At 48.2% G+C, this 13,917-nt stretch overlaps 1 protein-coding gene across 3 annotated transcripts in view; it reads right to left on the bottom strand.

Annotated features, from left to right (window-relative positions):
* The window catches only part of MTMR1 (myotubularin related protein 1), a 64,152-nt gene that overhangs the window by 7,200 nt on the left and 43,035 nt on the right, over positions 1-13,917 (bottom strand). For 2 of the 3 annotated variants that reach the window (XM_055337822.1, XM_055337823.1), the window contains 3 exons: positions 13,692-13,898; positions 8,148-8,240; positions 3,200-3,313 (listed from right to left, as the gene is read on the bottom strand). In XM_055337822.1, coding sequence (XP_055193797.1) covers positions 3,200-3,313; positions 8,148-8,240; positions 13,692-13,898 — 414 coding nt within the window. The remainder of the gene's footprint in view (positions 1-3,199; positions 3,314-8,147; positions 8,241-13,691; positions 13,899-13,917) is intronic. The other variant, XM_055337824.1, reaches the window with a different exon arrangement.

Genomic DNA, 13,917 nt, shown 5'->3' with positions numbered 1-13,917 from the left:
TCACATATGCAGTCAACTGATTTCCAACTGGGCCACCGAGAGAGTTCGGGGGTGGGGGGAGAGTCTTTGCAACAAACAGCGCGGTGATGACCAGTTAGCCACATGCAAGAGGATGGAGTTGGACCCTTGCCATACGCTGTCCACAAAAAGAACTCAAACCTGGGTCACAGACTGAAATGGAAGGGCTAGGACTACAAAACTCTTAGAAGGAAACACAGGCTCAACTCTTCATGACCTTGGGTTGGGCAAGGGCTTCCTGCGTAAGCAACGAAGGAAAACAAATTGGACTTTGTGAAAATGAAAGGCTTGTGTGTTTCAAATGAGACCGTCAAAAAAGTGAAAAGCCACTTCACAGAATGGGCGACGATTTTTGAGAATCACATATCCGATCAAGGACTTGCGTGTCTCACGAATTTATAAGGGACTCTTATGACTCAATAATAATGACAACCCAACTACAAATGGGCAAAACATCTGAATAAACATTTGTTCACAGAAGATATACATGTGGCCAAGAGGCCCATGAAAACATGCTCCCACTATCATTAGTTACCAGGGAAATGTTCACCCAAACCCACAATGAGATGCCACTGGGCTGGCTAGAATGAAAACAAAACAAACAACAACAACAACAAAAAACACAAGTGTCTGCAAAGACGTGAAGAAAACAGGCCCCTTACACATGGCTGGTGACCCACTCTTGGTAAAATATTGGAACTTCTTTGGAAGCACACTCCGTGGCTCCCCAAAAGGTTAACCACACAGTTACTATACGACTCAGCAACTATACTCCTAGGTATATACCAAGAGAAATGAAAGCATACGCCCACACGAAACCTTGCACATTTGAATGTTCACAGCAGCGGTATCTGTAAGAGCCCAAAGTGGAAACGACCCAGAGGCCCATCTGCCACTGACCAGATAAACGAAATGTGGTCTGCCCGTACAGCGGAGTATTACTCAGCCAGAAGAAAGGAACAAAGTCCGGACGCCTGCTTAGACACGGATGGACCCTGACAACATGATGCTCAGTGAAATAAGCCTGCCACGGGAGGACAAATACTGTTCGACTGCAGTCCTATGGAATGTCCAGAGGAGGTGAATCCAGGGAGACCAAAGGCAGATCCATGGTTGCAGGGGCTGGGGGAGCGAGGGACAGGGAGTGACTGCTCATGGGGATGGGCTTTTGTTTTGGGGTGATGAAAAGTTAATAGGGTTTATGAAATTAGATGGTGATGGTTGCACACTCTGAATCTATTAAAAACCACTAAACCGTATACTCTTAAAAGAGTGAATGGTACTGTAGGAAAATTCAATCTCAAGAGAGCTGATTCTTTTAAAGAGCATATTTTGTCAAAAAAAAAAAAAGACAACCATCAGGGTTTAAATTCTACACGTGGACCTCATCCTTCTGTTGATTTTTTTAAAAAATAGCTTTATTGAGATACAGGTCACATACCGTAAAATTCACTCTATAACTTCTTCTTTTTTTAAAGAGGTTCACAGGGCCCTATCACGCTGGGCCCGTAGGAATGTGGACCTTATCCTGATCACAGTGGAGGCCACAGGGAGGTTTCGAGCAGGGGAGAGGCACGTGAGGGCACTGAATAGAGTTGGGGAAGCTGCCCTGGTTGCTGGAGGTCAGAAATGGAGGGAGTGAAGCTCACTTCCTGGCAGCTGCCCTCCTCCACGAGACAGTGGGGGCTTGAACTAGGCTGCGGGGCAGTGATGTGTGGCCAGATTAAGGAAGAATCTTTTCGGGGCACCCACGTGGCTCAGTCAGGTAAGTGACTCTTGATTTCAGCTCAGATCATGATCTTGGGGTCCTGGGATTGAGCCCCTGTCGGGCTCTATGCTCAGTGGGGAGTCTGCTTGTCCCTCTCCCTCTGCCCCTCTGCCCCTCCCCTCTCCCCTCCCTCTCTATCATAAATAAATAAAATCTTTTTTTTAAATCTCTTCTGGGGATCAGCTATGGCAGCTGGGGTGAGGGGGAGGGAGGAGGCAAAGGTGGCTCCTAGGCATTTGACCTTAGCACCTTGAGGGGCAAGGGTGCGCTTTAGGGAGATGCAAGGGAGCAGAAGAATAGCAAGTAGACCCCAAGATGAGATAGTGACCAAGAGAATAGTTTAGGGCCAGAGGAGGACCCGGGACTGGGTCCAGGCAGGCTCCTGGGTGACTGAAGGGCTAAAGGGAGGAGACTGAGTGGGGTGTGGGCACAGAATGAGGAGGTGATAGCTGTGGGGAAGTGGCAGAGGGAGGTGGGTGCCAGTGACCCACTATTTAATTCTCCAAAATTCTATAATGTTCTATTGTGCTGAGCCTGCAGGTGGTGGCCCTCTTGTCTTAAGTGGAAGACACTCTAAGCTGCCTTTCTGCAATGCCTCCTCACTTTTGTTTATTTCTTTCTTATCAAAATGAGGAAGAAAGGGGCGCCTGGGTGACACAGTCAGATGAGCATCCGGTAAATGGTTGGGCTCAGGTGGTGATCTTGGGGTCATGGGATTGAGCCCTGCATCAGACTCCACACTCAGCACAGAGTCTGCTTGAGGTTGTTCTCTCCCTCTGCCTCCCCAGCTCATTTTCTCTCTCTCTCTCTCTCTCTCTCTCTCTCTCTCTCTCTCTCTCTCTCCAATAAATAAATAAATAAATCTTTAAATAAAAAAGAATTTGAGGGAGAAACAGGCGAAAAAGAACTCTAAGAAGCTGGGCGGCTGCTTCATTATCAGCCTGACAGATAAGGAAGTTTGGCTTGTGCCTAGACGGAAGCTCTGGGCTCCTCTGCAGACTTCGCCTTCCTAGGCCTCCAAGTACCTGTCAGCTCAATGGAATGGAGAGTGAAGAGCAGACTCACATCATTTTGGAGTCGGTGTGGTAGAAAGTATACGAGCCTGGGACTTAGAAGTCCAGGGTCCAGAACTGACCCTCAAGACCTGAGAGACCTCAGAGAGCTGTGCACATGCTGGGTCCCAGCCCCCAGCCCACAGGCAGTAAGGGGCTTGGGTCAGACCACCTGGAAGATGAGACACGTGCGCTGGTGCTGCCGAGTGCTGGAAGGGCACCTGGGCAATGCCTCCATCTACAGATGGCAGCAGGGCTAGACCCAAGTCCCCCACCACCCAGCACCCCTTGTGCAGTGGGTTGTAGCAGGAAAGGCTCCTGAGCCATCAGGAGAGCAACACACAAGATGGAATCCACTTACCTCTTTGAATCGCTGCTGTTCACAGTTGCACAAAAACGTCCCAAAGAGACAGCTATAGAGGTGATCCAAAATCGTGATCAAGAATAGCTCGTTAAACTCAAAGGCTGAAGGAAACTTAAATGGAGAGAGAAGTAAGGTTTAAAGTTCCGTCTCTAAAACACAGTGGTACCAATTTTCTATGAAAGACAGCTAAAGTACAGCTTGGAATACAGGCAGAGATTACAAGGGAAACTGAGCCCGTGTAGCATTGAACTTGCTATGGTTTCAAGTCCAAGCTTACAGAGAGCTGGCTGAGGAGGCACCTGCAGGAACAACAACTGCTGCGCTTCCTGATGCCCAAGAGGCATCATGTAGCTTCCATGTCTTTGTCGTGCTGGTAGAATGCAGCCCACGGTCACCCTTCTGCCAGAAGCTACTAGAAAGCTGGACAAAATACATGGAACAGCTGGTTCCAGACTCTGGCAACAGGCAGCATGAGGCTATGACAGGCCCCCGGCCCAGTAGGGAGACTGAGGAAGCAGGTCCAGCTTTTGTCCCGGCTTTCTGCCCGGACATACGTTTGGAGTCACAGAGAAGGGACAGGGCTCCCCAGCACAGTGCGTACCAAAAGTGACTCAAGAAAAAACGGCAAGTCTGTTGTCCAGTTAAGAAACAACTCATAATTAAAAACCTTCCCACAGAGAAAGCTCCACAAACATACGTCCCCAAGCTCTTAGCAGCGTCTAAACAAATTGACCCTGGCAACGTGTACAAAGTGTGACGCAACATGGCCCACTGGGGTTTAGCTCGGGAATGCAAGGCTGGATTAACATCTGAAGATCAACGTTGAAAAAACTTAATAATTACTGTAATTCACCACATTAACAGAATAAAAAAAAGTCATATGATCATCTCAGTTATTGTTTTAGGTCATTCTTAATGGGTTTTTGCAGAATTCAAACAAAGACTTTACCATTGCCAGGAGGCTCTAGCCAGAAGCTGGCATTTAGTGGCCGTGAGGAGATGGTCTGGAAATGATAATAATGATTAATGATGACAACGATGCTCCTGGCAGCAGGCACGGATGGGGTGCCTACCACGTGCCAGGAAACACAGTGGGGTACTGCAGGCGGCACAGCCGATTCAAACCAAACCAAAGCAGACCACCAGATAATTTTTATTTCAATCAGTTTCCTTTAAAGTACTGAGCTGTTCCCCAAGCAGAGCGCTGCCTGCACACTCACATGACTAATCCTGCCACCTCGAGAGAGACACCCAGGGTCACCGATGCCCATATTACTTTCCCAGGCTAGGGACGAGCTTCCCGGTGAGAAATAATCATCAGTCCAGGACTGTCCAAGCTCCGCCTGTGCTTTTCCTCGCCAGGCTGCTTTTCATATTAGCCAACCTACAGATGTCTGCACAGCTACCCTGGATTCAGAGGTGCCGCCTCGCTCCGCCTTAAGGACTGTTCCCAGAGAAACACACAACTCTCTTCTGAGGAGCCTGCTCAGGATTCCACTTCGTCAGAAACCTCTGGAAACTCGCTGTGGTGGTGGTTCTTACCTGCATTCTTGTTCTTAGATAGACTAAATCTGGCTGAAATGCTGGAGATAACTACTGATGAATCCCCCTCAGAGCCTTTAACTTGCAATTCCACCGATGGCCTCACATTCCAAATGGTCACCCTTTGAAACACCAAGTACAACACGTCCACTTTTCCCAGCATTTTTCTACGCGGTTTAGTTACGCTCTATTTATGCATCATTGGCACCATGAAATTTATGACTGATAAGCAAATATATAACGTTTATGTACATTGAGGCTTTATTAAATCAAGGATAGAAATGGAAGACCTAAACTTTATTTTCATTTAAATTATACATTTATTCACAGGACCGCAAAGCTTCTATGGACACATTTTTGCAATCAAGTGAATCTTTATCCCTAATCCTGAGCCTTCATTCTGGACCTGGGAGCTTGGTTGGGCATGTTCTAGCACCTCTGACTACAAGCCTTATTCTGGCCAAGTGGGTCCCAGGGCTGGTAGGTCTAGGCTGGGCGGGACTCAGCCTACACCTGTCAGCACCCCCAGAACTGGGACACAAGAGCTGGATCTACTGGTGCTCCGTCAGGACTGCTCTTCACATCCAAATGGTGCTGTGGCCTCGTGCTCAGCTCAGGAAACATTTCATCAGAGGAAGTGCCAGCAATTAGAGTAATAAAAATAAAATATTAAGTCTTACGATTCGTAATTTGTTTTGGCCTCTTCTCCTGGAAACTATACCATATGCCTAAAAAAGATGTGCTCAAAAAGTCCATAGGAATCCACAATGAAATTCTGCACCTCTTCCATGGAACAAAAACATGAACCACTATTAAACCCATTCAAAAGGGCAGAAAGCCTATTAAACTATGGTTATTGTAGAATGTTTGTGACTCTTCTCTGAAGAGCCCCTCAATTACTTTTGCCTTAGATCCTTTTATATCAATTTGTGCATGCAGGCTAGTTAATTTTATCCCGAGATTTCTAACAATTTCATGCGGATTTAGCTTGCTTGATTTAGCAGTAGGCAACCTCCAAATAAATTAATCTTATTACATTAATGCATCTTTCCTAACAAGCTACATGTCTCATCCACTTGTTACTTAACTGATAGACTGAGCAGTGATATTTCTGCTTCTATTGCATTAACAATGTTGTTTTAAGAAACATTAATTATACACATTTCACAGACAGGATCTTAGAGCTGAGAGGCATCTAAAATCTAATCTAAACCCCTTGTTTTGTTTCTTAAAATCCAATAAACAGCACAAAAATGATCTAGATTAGACATGAAAACAGGCACTAAATGGTATGAAGCATGGAAGGCAGTTTGAGGATATTATATACGCACGTGCGCACACACATTTGGCATTCAGGAGGAAGCAACTTTACGTCCACAAAAGTGGTACTTATCCCCTCAGAAGCATCCTTTGTGCTCAGCCTTGTTACACAATTTTTTGTTTTGACCTAAATGTAACCATCATTTAATTTTGTTATTGGCTCAACGAATACAAACAGAAAGAAGTTCATGGGGCTAGAAAACAGTAAGACCTCGGGCCAGCCTCTGTGCTTTCTAAGTACATATTCACTGTCACCTGCCATGCATCCCACCACTGCCTACTTCTGAGATCACCCCTCCAAGTGGCTGCTCTGAATCAGCTGGGACCTGGCACTCAGATAATACAAGAGCCCCATCAGTTTGGGGAAGCTGGACCGAAAAGTAACAGTGAGTCCTGAGTGCGGGACTGAGGACTTTGGGAGGTCTCCTCTGGCTGATTATAACCCCTCCCCTCTTTGCTTTCCTATTTCTGAAAGTATGCCCGCTCTCGCTAGATCCTTGCTAGTGAGATCCATGAGAAATGCAGACTCACAGGCTTGGGGTCCCAGATTCACAAATCAGAATCTGCATTGTAATAATATCCCCACATCCAGTGCCACCTTCCCTCCAGCGTCAGCAGGAGGGTGGGCCTGACAATTGTCATCTCTAAGTCCCCAGGGGAAGCTGAGTCTACTGGCCTCAGGACTGCAGTAGGACAGAGCCCGTGTCTAGATGATGGTCTCCTGCCTCACTGGCACCTCAGAACCACATGGGGAACATTCCAGAACTACACACATCTGGGCTTCTCACTAGGCCCACAGGAGGAAGGGTCCACGAGGGCGAGGCCCAAGCATGTGCGTCCTTAAAAGTCTCCAGGTGCTGCCAGTGTGCACTCGGGTAGACAGTGAGGCTGGGGTCACCTCCCCACCCCAGATCCCTCCCCAAGCCAATGGCTCATGAGGAATTGCTGCTGGAAGGGGTCCAACCTGAGGTGGAGCAGGGCAGCAACGGCACCATGGTGGTGCTCGAGCTCTCTCCTGCCCCCAACACATACCCCCACTGGTCACAGTGGCACACAGGGAGGAGTTTCAAACAATGGTCTATCAGACTTACGAGCCTCGGGGGTGGGGGGAGATGTCCTCTGAAACAGCCCTGTGGTGATGGTAATAACGTGGCAGGAGGGTGGAGTCACTAGAGGTCGCCAGCACTCCGTCCGTCTGGTCCTCTTCACATGACTAAGGCAGCCTTGGCCAGGCCTCAAAGCCAAGAGGAAGGAGAGCACCCAGGCCACAGCTCTGTGACCTCTGACCATGTCCCCATCCCCGCACAGGCACTGAGGAGACTGCCCGTCCTCTACTCTCTCGGTCTAGGTCTCTCTGTCTGTGTCCCTCTGTCTCTCTGCCTGCATGGGTCTCTGCGTGTGCGTCTCTTGACGTGCTCTTCGGCTCCATCTCCTAGCATAAGCGGAAGACCCCAAACTTGGGCTCAAATGTTAGAGACTAGGGAATACACAGCACCTGCTCAGGGCCTGCTCTGAACTGAAGCCATGGGGGGCCCAACCAGCTTAGGGAAAGGGATCCCTGCAGGGCCGCCTGACTTACTAGGGCTCCGCGCGTTACAGTTTGGAAACGAAGCACCAGCGCCTTCCTATCCAACTCCGGTTCCTGGACGCTCCCTTCCCTCAGTGACCTTGCTGCAGGGGCGCCGTGGGGGCCCAGGGCACGTGCACAGATGCCTGGGTTCGGGTCTGACACCCTCCCATCTGACACTTCACTTACATCCCTGTTTCTCACACTTGGCCCTGCTCAGCAGGGGGCTGTGCCTCCTTCCCCGGTGGAAAGGGAGCAGGAGCAGGGGCCTTGGTCTGCAAAGCTGGCAGACAGGATGAGTGACAAGAGCATTTGCACGAGAATAGGAACTTTTGGTGAGAAACTGATAGTCCCTAATTTTCTTCTTATACTTCTAAACAAGTTCGAATCAAACCGAGTTAAATAACAGAAGGGGGTCATATTTTTACACACCTACATACATCTTCATTTTGAACGAACATGCATGTTTATCTAATCTTCAACTTTCAGGTCAGAAATATACTTGAAATTTCTCACCTGTCTTGTCATTTGCCAAACACAATCAATAAACTGAAGAAATATAGGGGATCGGTCAGCATCTGCGTGGTTGTCATTGCCATGGCCCACTCTCTGAAAACAAACAAGAGGTTCAGCTTGTGAACATGAGCCACAGCCCTCTGAAAAGTCGCTTAAAATTGCCTCACGGTAGGCATCAGGTCTCATGTGTATTTCCCAAGACCTAACAGAATTCTTGGCACAGAATAGGCACTAAAAAATGTTCACTGAATTGAACCGACTTCCATTGCTTAAGAGCATTTTGTTTTTGGAAACAAAATTTCACTGTATTGTATTTTTTATGTGTTGACTTTTTTTTAATGATTTCACTTTAATATAGTTGAGGTCAAGAAGTTAGGAACAAATGGCCAGTAAACTTTTCACTCCCAGTGATGGGGTCAAGCCTGGCCACCACACCAAGTGCCGTGTCAACGTGGAACTACCAATTAGCAGCTCAGAAAGCACATTATGATGGCCATTTCCTTCCCAAGTACAAAAACAGGTTTTCCCACTTATCACAAATGTCAAGAAGTCTGAGAATCAAATAATAATCTACACATTTGAACCAATTTTACAGGACACAGAGAACCCCCCACCCCCAATACACATGAAATGATAATGGGGAGTCCTTGCTCAACGCAGCCCAGTATTGTGTGCTTCTGCAGTTCTGAGAAATACTTGACATCTAGTAGTGTGTTTCACACCTTTCGGTATTTTAGAACATACTCACAGATTCCTGGTAAAAGTTAAAAGAATTCCTAACACAAAAAGGATGAAACGTTGAAAATGTCAAGTTAAAAAAAACAGCTCAGGAGCGAGCCTTCTAAGAGAAGGCTCAAATACTCTGATGACTAAGCAGCAGGATGAGAAAGAAAAAAACATTACAAAGATACAATGCAACCACCTCGCAGAAAGTGCGAGAAATACTAGGCCTATGAAATGGCCAGCAGGAGAGACATAAAAACAAGGAAATCCATGCCCGGCAGCTACGGTAGGTGATCTTATTTCTCTTATTGGTCTTTTTTTAAATTTTTATTTATTTATGATAGTCACAGAGAGAGAGAGAGAGAGAGAGAGAGAGAGAGAGAGAGAGAGGCAGAGACACAGGCAGAGGGAGAAGCAGGCTCATGCACCGGGAGCCCGACGTGGGATTCGATCCCGGGTCTCCAGGATTGCGCCCTGGGCCAAAGGCAGGCGCTAAACCACTGCGCCACCCAGGGATCCCTCTTATTGGTCTTTAATTGTGGTGAAACAACAGACCATCAACAGGACCACCTTCACCATTTTAAGCATGCGGCCCAGTGGCATTAAGCACGTTCACACTACTGTGCGGCCAACCCCAGCAGCCATCTCTGGAACATTTCCATCTTTCCAATCTGAAACTCTTCTCCATGAACACCACCTCCCCCGCCTCCCCATGCCCACCATTGTGGTCTCTGGCCCTACGAATGTTAACTGCTTTCGATACCTCTCATGAGTGGATTCCTACAGCATCTGTCCTTTTGTGGCGGACTGCTCTCACATAGCAGAATGTCCTCGAGGTTCATCTATGCTGTAGAATGTGTCAGAAATTCCTTCCCTTGTTAAGCTGAATGACACTTACATCGTGTGGATAGACCTCATTCTGTTTATCCATTCATCTGTAGATGGCCACTGGGGTTGCTTCTACCTTGGGGCTACTGTGAATCACGCTGCTAGAAACATGGGGGTGCGAATATCCAAGTCTCTGTTTTCACTTCATTTGGGTCTATATGCAGAAGCAGAATTGCTGGATCATATGGTAGTTCTATTTTTAATTTTTTGAGGAACTGCCATACTGTTTTCCATAGCAGCTGCATAAGCTGCCTTATTTCTGCACTTCCCCTTTACAAAAAAAATTTGTAGAACCTGCTCTTCAGTATTTAAAGCACCTTGGGGACAGTTTTGCACAACCACTCGCAATTTAAGATTCATTCTTTTAATAGCCATTCACTGAATTCCCGTGGTGTATGCAAGGCATCTTGCCTGGCCCTTGGAGTTTCAGGAGATGTTTCGTGGTGTCCCATAGAGGCCGCGCTCTTGGCTACACATCTGAGGTACCAAGACAAATGAGACACGGTACCTGCACTACACAAATAATGCACTCAGCAGTCTAGTCATGGGAAAAAGACCTGGATGTGCCCAGGGCTTCCAAGACCAGGATGGGTATGGTGGGGCCATGAAGGAGCAAGTGGCCAACCTAGGATGGGATACAGGAGGGAACAGTGAAGGCAAGTCACATGAGTCAGTCATTGAGGAGGTCTCATTTGAGATAAATGCTAAAGGACAGAGGGAGGTGCCTGCCCCCTAGCCAGCCAGGGACGGGCTGTTGTAGAAGCAGTGGGAACACAGTAGGCACACCAGAAACACCACAGGTAGCTGGGCACATAAGGCAAGGGGATGGAGGTGAGACAAGGCTGGAAACGTGGATTGGGCCAGATCACCAAGGGCCTCAAATGTTGAGCTGAGGAGTTTGCCCACAGTCCCATAGGCCATGGGAAGGCTCAGAGAGATTTGCTCTGGGGAATGGCAGTATGAGATCAGCTTCCTGGAACTCTCCATCTGGCCGCAGCATGGACAATGGATCTGAAGTGGACAGGTGATGGAGAAACTAGTTAGGAGGCTGCCTAACACAGCATCAGGGAGATCGGTGGGCAGGTCAGAGTGAAGGGGACACCAGTGACACTGAGGAAGAGACAACAGATTAGAAATATGTGTATTAAAATATGTGAGACCGGTGGAGATCACTGAGGTATTAAGCAAACAGAGAAAAGAGGGACAACCTGAGGACCCCAACACTAAGAAGTTGGGGAGAGAGGGAGGACCAGAAGATAGGAGAAATTCAAAAGTCTATAGAAACCTGGAAGCCAAAGGAGGAAATGGTCTCCAGAAATAGGGAAGAAGCAACAGCATCAGGCGCTCAGGACAAATAAGAGAAGGGCTTGGCAAAGTGGCAGGGATTGGTGGCTGTGACGTGTAGTTTTGGGGTGGGGTGGGTGCTCGGAGGAGGAAGTGAGTAAAAGACAACCATTATCGTAAAGAGGGCAGCTCTCTGTGGTGACAGCGGGAGGGAAAGTAGGGTCAAGAGGGTCGGTTTCCAGGGTGGGATAAATAACGGCATGTTTGGACACTGGTGGGACCATCTAGGCAAGAGGGGAGATGGAGGCAGGCCAGAGGCAGAAACGGTCAGAGGGTGGTCGGGGAGGCGGATGATGGAACAGGGGCAAGGGCAGAAGATGGCGTCAGGGAGGAGCTTAGATGGCTCACGGACAGAAATTCAAGGGAGGGGGAGAGCACAGAGAGGCCTGAAAGTACGGTCTGCTGCTGGCTCCACCCTCAGGGGCTGGCTGAGCTTGGCCAGGTAAGTCGGACTCCTGAAATCTGTTTCCCACCACATGCCAGCTCCATCAGCGGCTTCAGGGTCTTCCAGGACTAAACCAGATGATACGTAACAGTGCTGGATGTGGATACACAGTGGTGCTCCGTAAACTGCACCCATTGAGAACCTGAGGACCTCATGGCCATTACGACTCCCAGCATCAGCATGTAAGGATGGCAGTGGAGTGTGGACACCTTGGCATCTCAGCAGATAGCTTTTAGCACTGCCTTATAGGCAAGGGCCCCTCGTGGCGTCCTCTCTCCCAGGACACACAGCATGGGGAGGAGAGGTGGCAAGGAATGACCTGGGAGCCTTGGGAGATGGCCACATACGAACGCTGGAGCAAAGTCCCCTCTCTCCGCCTCTCCCCAGACCGAAGAAACAAAGGAGTTCATGGTACTGTCAAAAGTAACAACTGGAGCCAGCCCAGACCAGGCCCTGTCCTGAGCATCTGACATGCACAACTCACCTCTGCTGCACCACGCTCCACCTCAGAGAAGGTGCCAGAGTGCAGCTGAGGCTCCAACAGCAGCCCTCGAAGGGCACATGGCTCACAGGTTCTGGAGCTGCCTTTCCTTCTCCTCATGGCCAGTGTACCTGGTCCACCCCCATGATGGCAGCCACCAAACCCCTCCTGCCCCTACCCCCACTGCCTATGAGGGGGCCTGAATGAGGCTTCGGGAGTATTCTGGTGCCATGCACAGTTAAGATGAATCCCCGACAGCTCAATGACCAGGAAAGCCACTTAGATTAAAACACACATGGCAGCTCAAGAAGACCTAGCCAATGACCCAGCAATCCCCCTCCTAGGAATGTACCCAAGCGTGAAAGCAGGCTGGTGCAGGCTGAATTGGATACAGCCCCAATTCCTACACTGGAGCCCTAACCCCCAGGACCTCAGGATGGGACTGTATTTGGACACAGGGTCTGTAAAGAGGTGATTAAAAGGAGGAAAGAAGGATGGGAGGTGGGGCCCCAATCCAGTCTGACTGGTGTTGTTTTAAGGAGAGGAAGTTGGGACACACAAAGAGAGACACCAAGGAGATGCACGCAGAGGAAAGGCCAGGTGAGCACACAGTGAGAAGGCGGCCACACACAAGCCGAGAAGACAGGGCTCAGGAGAAACCGACCCTGCCAGCACTTGGATCTTGGACTTCTAGCCTCCAGAACTGGGAGAAAATATATTTCTGTTGTTTAAGCTACTCGGTTTGTGGTACTTTGCATGGCAAAAACTTGTACACCAATGTTCACAGCAGCATAATTCACAAGAGCCAGCTGGCCAGAAAAATCCAGTGTCTGTCAACATAAATGGATAAACAAAGGGAATACTAGCCAGGTATGAAAAGGAATTAAGTTTTTGTATATGCTATAATATGGATAAACCTTAAAAACAATGTGTTTAGTGACATAAGCCAGTCACAGAAACACAAATATGTGATTCCACTCACAGGAGGCACCTAGAACAGGCAAATTGAGAAAGACAGAAAGCAGGTTTTGTCAGGGACTGGGGGAGGGGGACATGAGGAGGGACCACTTAATGGGTATAGAGTTTCCTTTTGGAGGTGAAGAAATGTTCTGGAACTAGATAGAACTGGTGGTTGCACAACACTGTGAGTGTACTAAATGCCACTGAACTATATGCCTTAAGATGACTAATTCTGTTATATGAATTTTACCTCATTTTTTTTAAAGAGAGATACCTATGCTAAAAAAATTTATTTTTTAGAAATATTTTATTTTTTTAATATATATTTTTTTATTGGTGTACAATTTGTCAACATGCAGAATAACACCCAGTGCTCATCCCATCAAGTGCCCCCCTCAGTGCCCGCCACTCAGTCACCCCCACCCCACCCCCGCCCACCTCCCCTTCCACCACCCCTAGTTCGTTTCCCAGAGTCAGGAGTCTTCCATGTTCTGTCTCCCTTTCTGATATTTCCCACTTAAAACAGAGTGCCCTACCAAAAACATACCATGCTGAGGTCCATGGTATTTGATTATGATGACTCAGATCTGATACAGAGCAGAAAGCCCACACGGGTGTGTGTGTGTATGTTTTGTGTGTTGCATGTGATACACACACGCACAGGATAGAACAGTCAAGCATGTACGTCACAGTCTCAGCTTACCAGTGCAAACCTATGTCCGAAGCTTATCCATTCCTTTTCTATGAGAGCCTCGAACCCTTTAATGGTGCGGTAGTAACTGTCCAACATCAGCATAGCCAGAGCCGTCAGCTGGGCTGTTCGATCCCAACCGTCGCTGCAGTGCACCACCACCGAAGTCTTCCCAGATTCTATCTTATCAGCGATCCTTACTGCCCCAGCAAGAAGCGTCTTCAGAAAAGAAGGCATA

The sequence above is a fragment of the Nyctereutes procyonoides genome, unplaced genomic scaffold, assembly GCF_905146905.1.
Source record: "Nyctereutes procyonoides isolate TBG_1078 unplaced genomic scaffold, NYPRO_anot_genome, whole genome shotgun sequence".
Taxonomy (NCBI): domain Eukaryota; kingdom Metazoa; phylum Chordata; class Mammalia; order Carnivora; family Canidae; genus Nyctereutes; species Nyctereutes procyonoides.
This window is presented reverse-complemented; position numbering and strand designations above follow the sequence as displayed.